A 16,968-nucleotide genomic window follows, 5' to 3' on the forward strand; every position below is an offset into this window, starting at 1 on the left:
AGACAAGAATGTCAGCTGACTTGAGGTAAAAATTAATGAAAGCCATAAATAAAGACAGTGGAGAGACATTTCTAAAGCACTGGGAGAGGGCTGACTGCAAAGGTGAAGGAGGTCATTTTCTGGGGTGATAGAAATGTTGAATATCTTGCTTGTGGTAGATTTTACACAATATTCATATTCAAAAACAAAGTTGATGATGTTTATTATATGTAAATTATCCTTTATGAAGTTGATGATAAAAAAAGATACTAGTCAATTTGGAGGAAACGATGTTAGCATAAGCATTTCAGATTTAGAAAAACTTTATTAAAGAGGAAAATTAATTAAAGAAATTACAAAATAGTTTTCTTCAGTTATACATAGGCACTGCAATGTTTCAAAGAGAGACATGAAATCACACATGTTTATAAAACTTATAACGGACACCCACTTTCTCATCTAAGAAATGAAAACACAAATTATTAACAGAAAGAAAATAGTTTTAAGGAACAAGCTATGTAATTAAGATGATTTATAAAAATTGCCAACAAATGTTTTTCTATAAATTAAAAAAAAAAGTTAACATCATACTAAAATTGTCATAATCAATGATATGGACCAGAATTATTATTTCAAATTTCTATTATTAGTTCAAACCAAAAGATATTTTTAAATTACTGTTATAAAACTATTTTATCTTGAATAACCTTTATTCTTAGTAACTTTTTCCCATGCAAATTGTACACACAAAAAAATTTCATCAGTTTATGTTTGCTGCAACTATAATAAGTATGTACATAGTGTCAGTCACGCATCTTTACCTCCAGTTTAATTCTTGAAGAAGTGGATTTCCAGTGATAGTCAATTCACGGAGGGAATAGCATGCATCAAACCACTTTATGGCACTTGTAAGATCTACAAAAATAAACAATAAGAATCATTATACAAGATATTTCCGATAAAGAAAAGTAATCATAGATCAATAAGTATTTTATTTAATTATATAGGGGCATGCAATCAGAGTTGAAAACTAAAATAACTTGTCCTAGGAGAGAATGAAATTAAGGCTTACAGAAACAAAATTATCCATCAATACTTAAACTGCCTGCAAGAATTAAACTTAACACCCTTCAAAAGGAAGAAAACAATGTTCAGACTCAGTAAATAAACCTTAATATGTATAATATTTATCAAACACTTAAAAATCACTAGACATAGAAAAAAATAGAAAAATATGACCTATCAATAAGAGAAAAACAGTTAATAGAAATACATCCAAAGTGGTCAAATATAAATCAATTTCAACAAAGATACTAAAGTAATTTGATGATGAAAAGATTTGTTCAACAAATGTTGCTAGAACAACTAAATATCTGTATTAAAACCTGAATTCACCCCCACTTTATGCCATTCATAAAAATTAATCTGATGTAGGTTAAAGACCTAAAATTAAAACTAAACATACAAAACTTCTATAAGAAAGCTAAAAAGAGTGGAAAATCACCTCAATCAGAAGATGTGAAAATATGATAAATAAAACAAAAATTATTAAAAATAAATTAAATTTCATCACAATTTAAAACTGCTCACCTACAGAAAGCATTAATAAAATTAATAAATAAAAGAAAACTGGGAGAAATATTCACAAAATATATATCTAACAAAGAACTTCATCCAGAATGTATAAAAATTTGTACAAATCAATAAGAAAGCAGTAACCAAATTTCAAAAAAGGTAAGACTATTTAGAATAAAGAATATGCATAAATCATTAATAAATGTATGCAAAGGAGCACAATATCATTCTTCATCAGGAAAATGCAAACTAAAATCATAATGAAATAACAATAAATACAAAATTTCTTGTAGAATCAAGCAATTGGAACTCTCTTATATTGCATGTGGGGATGTAAAATGTTACAACTGTTTTGGAAATTGTTTTTTCAGTTTCTTACCAAGTTAAACATACATCTAATTCTATTGTCCAGCAATTACACTCTAATATGTTTACCAAGGATATAGATAATATATATATCCACATATTTGTATAAAATTTTTTCACAGGAATTTTATAACCATAGTAGCTCTAAATCACAAACAATTAAAATATCAATCAACAAGAGAATAACAAATTGTGATATATTCTATATTCATACAATGGATTACACTTCAACAACAACAAAAAAAGAAAACAACAAAAAAGCAGACTTATGTTATAAATTTTTATAAATGGCATGGTGGAATATCAGTTGAATATCCAGTAAAGAAAACTGGAAGCAAAAGAGAATTTACTGTTTGATCCCATTAATATAAAAATGTGTAACAGTCAAAATTAACCTATGATGACAAATTGGGACTACAGTTGTCTTTATGAGGGAACTAAAGGGGGTGTGTGGCAATGGTCAAACTTGGGGGAATTAGTCAACCAATTCAATTCATGATTCTTTAATTTAATACACTTTTAATGGGCATCTAGTTAGGAGTAAACAAGTTAGACAAGTTTATTTACTCATCTTCACTAGGTTATTTATTCTACAGGTAAAAGACAAGAGTTTTAAATAACAATATAATTCTGACATGTGCCCAAGTCTAGAAGAAAGTTGTGAAAGTAATATGGTTTTAAAAGTGGAAAGAAAATTTTAATTGAGTTCTTTCACCATGCCTTGGTGAACAAGCAACTTCAATATGCCAGAAGGAAATTAAAAAACAGCAGATGCATAAATAGTCTGATCTTCCTTCTTTTTCTCTAAAGCAGAGGATGGAATACCTATGTGAAAGATGCCTCCCTTTACCAGGAAGAAAGAGAGATTCTTATCACAAGGACAGGAATGGAGGCGAAGAGAAATGTGTACAAACTTGTTAAATTAACCCTGATTTTCTTGTCACCTTTTCATTTAATTAAATTCCTGAACCCAAGCACCTTTGCCTTGTCATATTTTCACAATTTACTACTCTTGTTCAATGCTCTATATAAGTGTTCAATTCTAACTGCTTCTTCTTTGGATCTTTATTTTTCTTATGAGCTTGCCTATGTACATGTGAATAAAGAAAACAACTAAAACTCACATTCTTTTTGTGTTTGTCTTGTGTCAGTTTAATTTTTAGTCCCAGCCTAAGAACTTAAGGAGGAAGAAAATTTTCCTTGTCTATACCTTATTGGATGTGTATGTATATGTATATGCATAGCGTTGTAAATAGCATTAACAAATTTATCTAAAGCAACTATTCACCATATTTGGAATAGAAACTCAAAATTTTACTTTTTAAAAAGTTATGTAATACTCTAAACATACCAGAAAGACAATTGTTACTGATATCCAGTTTTTCCAGAGAAATAAAGTGAAAAAGTGGTGTGATTTTTGTCAAGCTGAAAACAAAAAAATAGAATTCATAAAAATTTTAAAGTGAAACATCATTAACATTATTGAATGATGCAATTATACATTATATAACAAAATTAGATAATATGCAATTATACATAACTATATACAGAATTGTATTTGTACACTAAAATAGCATATATTAACATGAGTTATTAAAATGCAATAATTATAAAAATTTAAATATTTATTCTATAATGGAAAATTTATATTCATTTCTAAGGAGAAATTATCATTAAATTGCCATTTTCAATCACAAACATCATGGCCTTGTATGTATATGTGGCAGTATTTAAATAAAAACAAGTGAATGTTTTATTGTTATTGTTTTGTTTTCTCTTTGTATAAGACCAATTTACAGAGAACTTATATTATTTACATAGTTTTTTCCTGGTTCAAAAACATAACTTAAACCATTAGAAGGTAACAGTCATAAAAATACTTATTATCACTTTTTGACAGGATAACAGATTAGTTATCAGGTTTGTTTTTAATATTAAAAATGTTTTCTTTACTAGATTGAAAGCAGTAAAGGTATTGTAAGTATCTAAAGTTACAGGGTTATTTATAAATTGAAAATATGCATCAAAGGGATAAAATAGAAAATCTTTTCTATCAATAAAATAAACTTATTTAAAATCAATACTCATTAAATTAGCATGTTCAAATTCTAATAATAATAAACTTTTCTCCTACTTTTAAAAGTTTCTACCAGTTTTTAAGATAAAACTGTCATTAAGAGCTTATATTCAAACATGGAATATCAGTGATATTCAAAAGTCACATAACTGAAAAAAAATCCATGAAGAAAAAATTAATTTTAGTTTGATTTGCATTTCTAACTAAAAGTCTACACTTACATTGAACACAGTATCACATTACCCTAGATACTTGAAAATAAAAATTAAGACAAATTGTCTAAATCTTTTAATAAAACAAAAATTCCTTTATAAAAATATATTCTCACAAATACAAAAATCTTCTGTACTAATATCCCTATAAATGTTGGAATTCCATAACTGTTCAAAATATGCTTCAACTGGAGGAGTACTTTTGGTACAAATATAGTATGCGGTAATTTCAAATTGTTTTTTTTTTCTCTAATACTGTTCCTCCAGTTGGCCTGGCAGATTTCTACATCTTCATATCTTAACAATTCTCAATGATGGGAAATAAAAAATACAATTGTTCTAAGTTCAGAGGCTTACAGAGTAATAGTGTGAATAGAGGCCTCATGGAGCTGACACAAAAGTAGCCCTTTGTATTGATCTTGACTCCTCTCTTGTACTACTCTGTACTGTATTAGCAGAGAGAAAGAAGACACTACTGATAAAAAAGGAAAAATAGACTAAATAGTAGGCTGGAGGAAGATCTCTTTGAATGTTGTCAATCCTAAATACAATATTATTATTTATCCTATTACTATACAACACTACTTCTTAAAAACTATTTCAAAGGGGGAAAATCTAATGTAAAAGAAAAAGTAAAAAAAATAGCAATTACATTTATACACGTTTCATTATTTGTACACACACTCCTTAATGGTAAAATTTACTAAAATGTCACATATACATAGGAAAATAAAGAAAAACAAAGTAAGAAAGAAAGAAAAGAGAAGCTTAAAACTTTGTCAATGTATACTTAGTGAATTTAAGCCCTAATATTAAGACATATCTTATTCAGGTATGTTCTACATTATTATTACAAGTAAGAAATTAAAGTTATTAAAGTTAAAATATAATTTTAATAAATGTATTTATTAATAAAAATGATATTTGTTATCTAGCTTTAATATGTTTGTACTACTAAGTCTTTGCTGTTCTACTAAAAGGATTTGGTAAGATTAATCAGTAATACGTTTTTCTCTTTTTTTAGAGTATATCAGTTTCAACCAATAAGTTACAGAGCAACATGTAGGTAAAATATAAGTTATATAAAGACATCAAGTAAGAGTAACTAATAAAGTTTTAGAATTAAAAACAAATATCCCCTTTGCAAATATCAATTCAAGGAAAGAACTATTTGATTTGACCAAATATTTTTATAACATTGAAATTTATCTTTTCACATAGTCATGCTCTTAGAACCATGTTCTTTTTCTTTTTTGCAAATTTTAATCAAGAAAAGTGGCTATTCATTCACCTTTATGACTATTCATTAGGACAGTAGAAACATAATAGTAGAATTTTTTTTAAAAAACACAAAAACTCTAGAACTTTTGCTTTTACTGACATTCTGTGTATATTTTTCCTAAGAAAATTCAAACCAGAAAGACAAAGGACATTAGTGAAAACCTAATACCATTTGACCTTGTCACATTAGCCCTGGGCATAAAAAAGATATAAATTTCAAAGACGACAGAAAGCAAAAGAGTTGTACAATGAGCAGCCAATGGGTAATAGTTTCCACTTTCTGCTCCTACTTAGAGTCTCACTGGAAGTAGAAAGGCTTGCAAAGCCAGAGAGTCTTCCAGTTGGAACTCCGCTGAGTCAAACTTAAAACAGTCACATGTCCTAATGAAAATTTAAAACAGAAGTCAGGATGAAACGAGTATTTCAAACAATATACACTAAGTATCATTCTTTATATGCATTTCATTTGTTGAAAAAAAGAGCATATGGACATAATTTCTTCCTTGTGATGAAAATATTTATCAAAAATTAAAAGGAAAATATATACAATTTAAAAGACATGCTAGCCACAAATTTAAATATCTCATTTATAAAATTCTTTTCAGGCTTGTAAAATGTATTCACATATGTTTTCCTTTTGAGTTATCATTAAAATCCCATAAAATAGGTAAGGTAGGTATAATTATCATTTTTATATATAAACAAAGAGTGAGGTTCAGGTGGTGCGAAAAGAGTTGTTCAATATCAACTGACAGATAAATTATAGATTCAGAATTCAAATCTCAATCTGCTGATTCTGAGTTTTATCAAACCTGACATAGTTCTGACAAAGTCAATGTGCATGTAAAGGCTTCATGTAAGATGAGTAATCTTTACTGTTTATGTTGAACAGTCTTAGGGTTGAAAAATACTTTTTACTATGATTTTAAAAAATAATTTTACTACTATATATGTCCAATCATATCAATCACATTTTCCTGATTCCGACAGACTTTCTTCCTTCATCCTCTCAGAAACGGGAGACACTTGCATGGGCAAAGAGCTTTGAGAGGCCCACAAAAATGACATTCAAATATAAAGGAAAGCAGTACTAAAAAGTTCAAAACAGAACATATTATATAATACTCTCATCTCTTTTCTAATACAGTTAAAGCCAAAGATTAAGTCCTTTTATTCTTTAGGGTATTATAAGGGAAAGGACATATATTACTTAATTTTGTATCCCCCAAAATAGCAAAAAACACCTCAATATCCAAATGTATAAGGCTATGCAAACAATATTATAAAAAGTATTTGGTTTGAGTATACCAATTATTATCATCTCTAAAATAAATGTTAATATTCTAGTATATATAACTCCTAGTACATGAGATTGTTAGGGCAAAAGTAGAATATTTCTATAATGATTTAAATTGTTAAATAAAATTAAAGGCATTGTTTCTTTTGAAATATTATGCTCATCATTTTAGCTTGAGAATCATTTCTATGGTATATGCTAGATATGTCAATAATTGAGTGACTTATTGCATATATCCAAAGTATGCCTAAGTATTTCTAGTAAAATTATATCTCTTACCTGGGACATGTAAAAGACTCTATGGGTTTTTGGATGCCCAAATTACTTAAACATTTTTATCTGATAGAGCTGGCTCTGGAATAAATGTCCTTTTACAGTCAAATCACCTTTCACATTTTAAATCTGATTAAAACAACTTAAGGGAATTTTTGAATACACATTCAGTTTTGATTTGTCAAATAGTGCAATAGTTTAATAGATATTAGATCATTTTGGACATACATGCTCAAAGGATGAACACTATTGTTGCAGAGACTGAAAGAAAACTTTATTTTAAGGGGAAAATAGATACATACATTAACATTGGATTGTCCTTGGTCACTTGTTTTGCAAGAACTATACAACTCAAAGAAGGAATTTATGCTAAAGGTGATTCTTTTCCACTATTCCATGTGCCTTTCATGAACAAATTAATCATATTAAAGTGAATAGGTCTCAATGAAATATTAAGCAGAGGGAGACACACATATTGTGCTCCTGTTTTGGTTTCAACAGTTATTTTTGCAAGGATCCAGATGTTTGGTGGTTTCAAATGGGATATTCTATGACAAATACCCATCTCAACTTAATGTTAAGGTATTTTTTTAAGTGTTACTTTATATCCTAAGGGAAATCGAATTTAAATCAATCTTAACAGTTGCAAAAAGACATGCAAGTTGAGAGCAGATTAAAAATCATTCTTCTAGGACTTAATAAGTACCATTTGAGAAAATGAGACATCCTTCTGAATTAAATTAACTACCTCCTGTATTTTCCAAGGACTATATTTTTTACAAATATAAACAAACCTGCCCTGAGAGTATTCTCCAAGTACATTTTTAAAAAGAAAAAAAATGAGTAGGATAAGTGACAATTAAAAGTCTACTAAATAAAATTCAATGATAAGTCAGTACACTTTTATTTTTTTAATTCTATAAAGTTAAATTTATAAATTACATAAAAATTTATTATGATTCACTTTCATTGAATTACTGGGGAAAAAAACTAACATCTTTTCTACTTATTATGAAGATTACACATTTAAGCAATCATTCATTCCACTTATTGTTGAAATAAAGTTCATTTTTACCTGTTTTGAGACATAGTCAGGTTTTGTAGTACAGGCAGCCAATATGAAGAAAATGCTTCAACAGTTGAAATGCTGTTGTCATCCAAGAACAATTCTCTTAGTAGAACATGATTCTCCAATGATGGAAGCTATATTTAGAGTTGGGTTTTAGCTTATATTAAGCAAAATGTTTTTGTCATTTAATCTATTTTAAAAATATAAAACCCTTTAAAACTAACAACATATATGTTCTGGTAAACTGTATGTATATCTTAAATCAAAGTATAATGTTATGAGAATTTTAGTCTAAACAAAAATTTTAAATATTAATTGCATAATTAGAATTTTATTTTTTTATAGAAGGTACTTCATGATAAATTTTAATTAGAACTCTGTGATAGAAAATTTGGTCCCACTTACATACTAAAATATAACTGAAAAGTTTTGAATGATTATATTTTGATATTATAAAATTAGTAGATAAACTAATATTAAATATAATTAAAAATATTCTAATGATGGTAAACATTTTAAATAGAGGAAAGTGTGCAATAATTTAAAATAAACTGAAAATTAGATACAGTTGATAAGTAAAAGAGAACAAAGAAAAAATAATCAAAATTGCTTTTAAAATGTGTGGTTGATATTTCCATTAAAATAAAAATGTTGCATTAATCACAGAAATCAATTAATTCAAAGAAATTACCTCACTTAGATAATTTCCCTGTAATTTCAGTATTTGGAGCAATCCACAGTTTTCAATACCCTCAACTTTAGTAAGATGATTATGTGAGCAATCCAGGTAAATAACGGCAGGAGAGTCACAAAGGCCTTTTGTACTAATTAGCTGATTGTGGTCCACAATGAGTTGTTGAAGATTTTTCAAAGATTCTAAACCACCTGGAAGAAAAAATTTCCAAGATCATTTTTACCATAATTCTTCCAGAATTTAAAAAAGAGTTTCTGTTTATAAATAATTGCACATTTATATTTCCCAATATTTCTAATTACAAGATAAGACTTAGACCAAATTCCTAATGAAAATGTGTAACTGTAAAATGTGTTATTATTTAAACTTGTCTGGAGAAATACATATTTAAATAACATGTATCAACTGAAAATAAACAAAATGCTAAAAGGCATACATTGGGCACTGAATGTTTTATTTTGAAATGACAATGAAACAACAGGTAGAAGATTTCCTTTTTAAAAAATAATTTTGAACTTGGTTTCAAGAGGTTAATTTTTTAATATTTATTTTTATTTAAGTATAATTGGTGTATAAGCTTATATTGGTTATATTAGTTTCAGGTATACAAAATAGTGATTTGACATTTTTAATTTGAATCCTCACTTAAGTTTAAATATACAATTTTAAAAGGATGCCATTTTAATTCCACTTTACTGAGATACTGCTTTAGATTCCCAAATGAAGTAGTCACAGCCATATTATAACCAACAAAGCAATGAAGCAAGGTAAATGTTCATTGATAGACAAATGAATAAAGAATATTCCCTTGTACACACATACAATGGAATATTACTCAGCTATAAAAAAGAATGAAACCTTACCATCTGTGATAAGAATGGACCTCAAGGGTCATGTGCTAAATGTGGTAAGTCAGACAAAGAAAGACAGCTACCATAGGATTTCACTAATAAGTGGAATCAAAAACCCAAAATTAACAAACAGAAAAGGCACAAATAAACCAACAGATATAGAGAAAAAACTGACAGTCATCATCAGAGGAAGGTTGGGTGGATGGGTAAAAAAATTGGAAAGAAGTAAGAAGTACAAATTGCTAGTTTTAAAAATATATAGTTACAGGGATTTAAAGTATAGCATAGGGAAAATGCTCAATAATCTTATAATAACTACATATGCTATCAGGTGGGTAAGAGACTTAACAAAGTGATTATTTCATAATTTATATAAATATCTAATCACTATGTTGTATACCCGAAACTAATATAATATTGTGTGTCAATTGTAATTGGAAAATAAATTTAAAAAAAAATAAAACCAAAGAAATATTATCATATTCTTTAGGTATTTCAAGATGTCACAAATGGACTCCTTTTTAATTAGATAAACATAAAATCAATATGACACTATCCAAAATAACAAAAACAGGAGGCTTAGAATACAGCTCAGTGGTCATAAGGAAAAAACAGTTGTTTAAATAAGCCCATCAGAGGTTAGTATTGAAAAGAGATGCTGAGAAAGCCTTTAAAAGTTTCATCTAAGAACTATTCTGCCATTAAAAAAAAACCCACAAGGAAATACTGTCATTTATGATAACATATGAACCTTGAGGCCATATGCTAAGTGTAATAAGTCAGACAGAGAAACACAAATATTCTGTATGATCTCACTTATATATACAATCTAAAAACTAACAAACAAAATAAAACCAACAATCTCATAAAAAAGAGATCAGACTTGTGGCTACCAGAAGCAGAGTGTAGGGGATAGAAAATTTGGAGGAAGGTAATCAAAAGGTACAAACTAATAAGGTAAATAAGTACTAGAAATATACTGTACAGCATAATGACTGTAGCTAACACTGCTGTGTAAAATACAAGGAAACTATTAAGAGAGTAAACACATGAGTTCTCATCCCAAGGAGAATGTTTTTCTTCTCTTTTTTATTGCATCTATGAAGACTATGCAGGTTAGCTGACCCTACTGCAATCATCTCACAATATATTAAATCAAACCATCATACATCTTCACTGTATGCAGTGATGTGTGTCAACTATTTCTCGATAAAACTGGAAAAAATGTTTTATGAAAGATGTTGAATCTAGAAAATGCTTAGATCAAACAAAGAACAGTATATGTTCTCTATAATGCCCAGTTAAAGGAAGTGATACTGAAAAGCTGAAAATATGATTTAAGGTCTAGAGTAGGGGTAGTCAACCTTTTTATACCTACTACCCACTTTTGTATCTGTTAGTAGTAAAATTTTCTAACCACCCATCAGTTCCACAGTAATGGTAATTTATAAAGTAGAGAATTAACTTTATAAAATTTATAAAGCAGAGTTACAGCAAGTTAAAGCATATAATAATAATTACTTACCAAGTACTTTATGTCAGATTTTCATTAAGTTTGGCAGAATAAACCTTTATAAACAACTTACTATAGTTAAATCTATCTTTTTATTTATACTTTGGTTGCTCCACTACCGCCCACCATGAAAGCTGGAATGCCTACTAGTGGGTGGTAGGGACCAGGTTGACTTCCACTGGTCTAGAGTAAGTACTAGTAAGCAGAATGTCTTCAGTGAGTATTATACATTTGGGAGTAGTCAAGGCTAAATCTTGGTGAATCCATTCTGATTATTTTGTCAAAGTCCACAAAATATTTTTAATTGAATGTTGAAATCGACATCAATTTTCCTACCAAAAAATTTATTTGATAATAAGTTTAAAGATAATCTTGAAAGAAACATAATCATACATAAAGCCTAATAATCTGGAATTTATGTAATCAATTCATCCTGAAAAAATTTAAAACATTTGAATATATTTTCCTTTTATTATATATTGAGATTAACAGGAAGAAAAGGCAAACAACTGCTTGTACCAAAAAATGGAGAAATAAAAGAAGCATTATCAATATCTCACAAGAATACTTAATTCTATATATATTTTTAAAATTCAGATAACGTAATAGTATTATAAGTGTAGTATAAAACATTTCATAGAGATACATTTCAAGAAAAATTGTATTTTAAAATTGTAGCATCTCTAACAGTTTGTGTCAAAGCATCTTAATGTTATGAATAATTACTTAAATATTTTATAATGAGAAATAAATTACACAATATCTAAGAGAAGCAGGAAAAGGCATAGATGACCTTAAGGAGAAAAGAGAGACTGAAATTTAAATTTACACAGTAATCTTACATTTTTTAAATTTTTATCTAAAATCAATGTACTGGTATTTTCCTATAATCTAAAATAGTAAGTATGACTTAGAAAAAATTGTTACTTGATGTCATTCAGGTAGTAAAATTTTCTGCCCTATCACATATTTGACTAAGTTAAAATAATAGAACATTTAAATATCACTAACCCAAGGGATTATAAATAGAATATTATATATAAGAGTAAACATGTATAGGCCACAATGTAATATAAAATCTGCTGAAATAAAAAATCAAATACTTTGGAGTATAGTATGCCTTATGACCATATCTAATGAGCATCAGTTAATCCACAGAAGCAGATAAATGCTTTCTAAGATGAAGGAAATACCAATTAATATAAATTTGTAGTTGCGTAACTTCAAATGTCTTTTATTTACATATTTAAATGTGTTAAACAAGCCACTTTTACAAGCTAAATATTTTAAAAGCCATGTACATTACTCTTAAGTTTTTCCGAGCTAATCAGAAATAAAATTTTCTGTTGTCATTTAGAGTGGAGGATACATTTGTGAAACTTTTCCCAGAAAGAGAACCATGAATGAAAGGTTACACACTAAAAAAAGGTGAAAGATTTGGCATAAAAAACTGAAAAGAAATAGCAGATAAAGCAGAACAACTGGAAAAACAGAGGACAAGGCAAACTGAATTCTGTGATGATGACAGTCATTAGTAAAACTAAAAATAAAACTATATAATTTATAATTATCAAAGGCATTTTTATTTGCATTAAATTATACATGATCTACAGTATGAGTCAGCATGGACAAAATAGTATGAAGAGGCCACTGCTATGGCCGAGAAGCCAATTTGCTAGAGGCATCAATAGAGTAATCCATTAGAAGCCACAGTGCAGTGGAAGTGGAGACCCTGAGTGTAGACTACTTTTTAAATATTTGATCATGGAGAGAATTTTTCTCCAAAGTCCTTAAAAAGACCCACAACACCCTATCTCTGAATTCATACTACTAAGTTGTACTACTGTCCCCTTCTCTTGGTTCAATCTAACATATTGACCTCCTTGCTTTTCTTCAAACATGCCCCATATGTTTCTACCTTTGTGTTGTGTGTACACGTGAGAAGCAATATGTCTGGATAGGGAGAATAAAGTAAAGCTATCAGCTAATTTCAGATATTAAGACAACACAATTTTCAATCAGTACACAGAGAGGGTACGATTGGTGTACGCTACAAAGTGTTCGAGATTCCCATCTGGTGAAATTACCATGATTCAAGCTTCAGATAAAGATGTATATCTGAGCATTTCTACTTCTTGGAATCCATTATATAGTAATACACACAAAACTATAAAATGGTATGTAAATGAACTTTGCCATATTGAAAAACAAAGAAATGAAGGTAAGTTAAATGTTTATTAGAACATAAATAGTTATATAAATTATGGAGTATCTATAAAATGAATATATATGATTTTCAATATGAAGTATCCTGACATAGAAGAGTGTCTATGATGTATTACCTACATAGACTTTTAACACCTGAGTATACCTGAATCTAAATCTACCTATCTTTAATTGCATTGCATAGGACAAAGTCTTAACTAATTCATAAGCAACTGTGAACAGTGGTTACTCCTAAAAAATAAAAAAGAGAAGGTGTTATAGAGAGACAAAATTTTAATGCTTAATTTGTATATTTCTTTATTTTTGAAATTTTAAAATGAGAATGCATTTCTTATATAATATTTTTAAAAAACAATATAATTGAAAAAGATTAGAATAAGTATTGAATGGAACTGTTATTTCGTATTTAATCCTGACCACAGCCAGCAACAACAAACAGTTGTAGAACTGTAGAAAAACTTAGGAATATCTGATTGTCACCTCTCAAAAGCATTTGTTATACAATTAAAATGGAGGAACTATGCATAGATAGGAGGGCATACTTCACAGATTTTAAGATGAAAGATTTAAAAAAAATTCAGTGAAATAGCAAAAAGAAAATTTGGTAGGCCTAAATACAGTGTGTCTGTAAAGTCATGGTGCACTTTTGACCGGTCACAGGAAAGCAACAAAAGACGATAGAAATGTGAAATCAGCACCAAATAAAAGGAAAACCCTCCCAGTTTCTGTAGGATGATGTGGCAGCATGTGTGCATGCGCAGATGATGATGTAACACCGTGTATACAGCGGAGCAGCTGTGGACGGTACAGAGAAAAGTTCAGTGTGTTCTGTGGCTCGCTAAATTCTAATCCGTGACCAAAGTGCAACGTGAGTATTGGTGCATTTATAATGAAGCACCACCACATAGGAATAACATTACTCGGTGGGATAAGCAGTTGAAGGAAACTGGCAGTTTGGTGGAGAAACCCCGTTCTGGTAGGCCATCAGTCAGTGACGAGTCTGTAGAGGCTATACGGGAAAGCTACCTAAGGAGCCCTAAAAAATCTGTGCGTGAGCCCACATAGAACTGCACTGAATAGGTATGAAACAGAGAGTTTTCTTTTTATTTGGTGCAGATTTCACATTTTAATCGTCTTTTGTTGCTTTCCTGTGACCAGTCAAAAGTGCACCATGACTTTATGGACACACTGTATAACAGTGAGAGAGAATATGCATTAAAAAATACAGCAAATGATGATTATAAAACCTAACAACTAGCTTAATGAGATAAAGCAAAGTCATCTAAAATATATGTGGAACTGAGGTCTTCCAACAACCATGTGAGTGAGCCTGGAAGTAGGTCCTCCAGCCTCACGGAGCTGTGTGTGGGATGAAGGCAGTCCTGGGTAAAAGTTTGGCTGCAACCTCATGAGACCCTGGGCCAAAACACCCGGCTAAGCCAGTCCCAAATTCCTGAGCCACAGAAAATACGAGGTAATAAAAGCTTGTGGTTTTAAAATCTAAGTTTTAGGGTTATTGCTTCACAATAACATATAACTAATACAGTAAGTATTCTGGTCTGAGGAAAACATGAGAAAGAAAATATGTTGAAAATGCTTTGGACTATATGAGAATATTTTTTAAAAATTTAATGTAACAAGAATTCAAAAATATTAAAACAACAAATATAGGTAAACAAATGGACCAAAATGAACTATGACAAACTAATAAATAATTTAGAAGTAACATTTATAGAACAGAGAGCTAAAGATTATATTGCCCACAAAACAGAGATAATCACACTGAGCATAAAATATAAAGGAGCAAAGCTAACAAGACATAGATTAAATTAATTAAAAAATAATAGACATGAAAGACAAAGTCAACAAAAATATGGATCATCTATTACTGAAAAATAAAATTAAGCCAGAAATGTTTTCAAATACATAAAAACCAAAGTGTTGCAGAAATGAAAGAAAAACTTAATCTGTAGTTTGAAAAGGACATTACATTCCAAGACAAATTTGTGTGGATTTATTGACAATAAGATGATTTGTGGTTAAGTTATTGATCAAGAATAAAGAAAATGCTATTCTGGAATATAGACACAAATCAGCTTTGAGGGGACAAAAATCAGCTTAGCTTCTAGGTTTACCACAGCAACACACAGTGTCCTACACGCAATGGACCAATGCCTGCAAAGTGCCAAGTAAAAGTGTGACCTAAAAATAGGATGCACAAATATATTCTCATTTAAGTGTGAAGAAAATGACCTATATATACTCTCATATGTGAAACAATTTAGGGAATATAACATCCATTAACCCATTTTGAAAAACAAAATATAAAACAAGCAATGAACATGTAATCCAGACAGAAAAAATATAAAAGAAGCAGTTGTAAAAAGAAGTAATACTGACCTATTTGCATACAAATCTAATGTTGCTGAAATACATATAAAGTCATGAATCGTGATGTAATAAAAATTGTGAGGGACAAATGATTGGAGAAAGTATAAATATTCTAATTTATTTTAGTTTTTTTAAAGAGGAGTATTTTCTAAAACATATGAAATCAAAAGCACAAATTTTAATAAATTAATGAACAATAAAAATTATAACTAAAAAGCTAGAAGGGAAAAATGGAAGTGGAAATAAGATAATTTTATCATTTCTAGTATAAGGAAGCCAAAAGATATGGACTAAAATATTGAAGTCAAAATATTTTCATATGATTTTCTGATCTACTATTTAACAATACTTTTGGGAGTTTTAAAATATGTCTCAGCTTACAGGAAATTGATTGAAAACAAATGTATCCAGACAGTAACTCACATATGGATAAATTTTGTTCACCATTAAATTAATTTATAATATTTTAATATATTTCAACAATTGCTTACTTTATAAATCATTGTACTTTTCTTAAATTCAAGTTGATGCTCTATACCAGTAGTGGTGTAGTCTAATAATCACAGATATTATTAAAACTTTTTTCTAATTTTGAATTCAATTTTACTTACCTAAACATTCTCTAACAAAACTTTATCCTAGTACATTTATTTACATAGAAAAAGTAGGCATGATTAGCTAGTTATAATATTCATCCAGGTGAGTTCTAATTTTGATCAACTTTTTGTTCCATTATAATATACCTTCTTCATATAGGAAGAATACAGTTATTCTTCAAAGAGTTTTGAATTTCTATTAAAGAGTTATGTTTTTTACAGTTTTATTTTCTAAACTGTTATGTCATATTTTTTCCAATTTCTTTAAATAATAGGCATAAAGTATATTATATGTTTTATTATTAGTAGTACTATTAAGTGACAGGCGGAGAGGCAAACAGACTCTTTCATGCACCCAGACTGGCATCTACCTGGAAAGTCCCATGCTCTGCCCACCTGGGGCCTTTGCTTAGTTGCTCAGCAATCAAGCTATTTTTAGCACCTGCGGCAGGCCATGGTGCTCTCCTCAGTGCTGGGGGGCAACTTGCTTGAATGAGCCATGGCTGAGGGAGCGGGAGAGGAGAGAGCGAGAGCGAGAGCGAGAGAGAGAGAGAGAAAAGGGGAATGG

At 29.2% G+C, this 16,968-nt stretch overlaps 1 protein-coding gene across 6 annotated transcripts in view; it reads right to left on the reverse strand.

Annotated features, from left to right (window-relative positions):
* The window catches only part of LRRIQ1 (leucine rich repeats and IQ motif containing 1), a 257,738-nt gene that overhangs the window by 174,960 nt on the left and 65,810 nt on the right, over positions 1 to 16,968 (reverse strand). For all 6 annotated transcript variants that reach the window (XM_066368683.1, XM_066368686.1, XM_066368685.1 and 3 more), the window contains exons 11-14: positions 8,821 to 9,014; positions 8,136 to 8,263; positions 3,272 to 3,345; positions 801 to 894 (exon numbers count right to left, since the gene is read on the reverse strand). In XM_066368683.1, the coding sequence (XP_066224780.1) occupies positions 801 to 894; positions 3,272 to 3,345; positions 8,136 to 8,263; positions 8,821 to 9,014 (490 nt within the window). The remainder of the gene's footprint in view (positions 1 to 800; positions 895 to 3,271; positions 3,346 to 8,135; positions 8,264 to 8,820; positions 9,015 to 16,968) is intronic.

Source organism: Saccopteryx leptura, chromosome 2, assembly GCF_036850995.1.
Source record: "Saccopteryx leptura isolate mSacLep1 chromosome 2, mSacLep1_pri_phased_curated, whole genome shotgun sequence".
In the NCBI taxonomy this organism is placed as follows: Eukaryota; Metazoa; Chordata; class Mammalia; order Chiroptera; family Emballonuridae; genus Saccopteryx; species Saccopteryx leptura.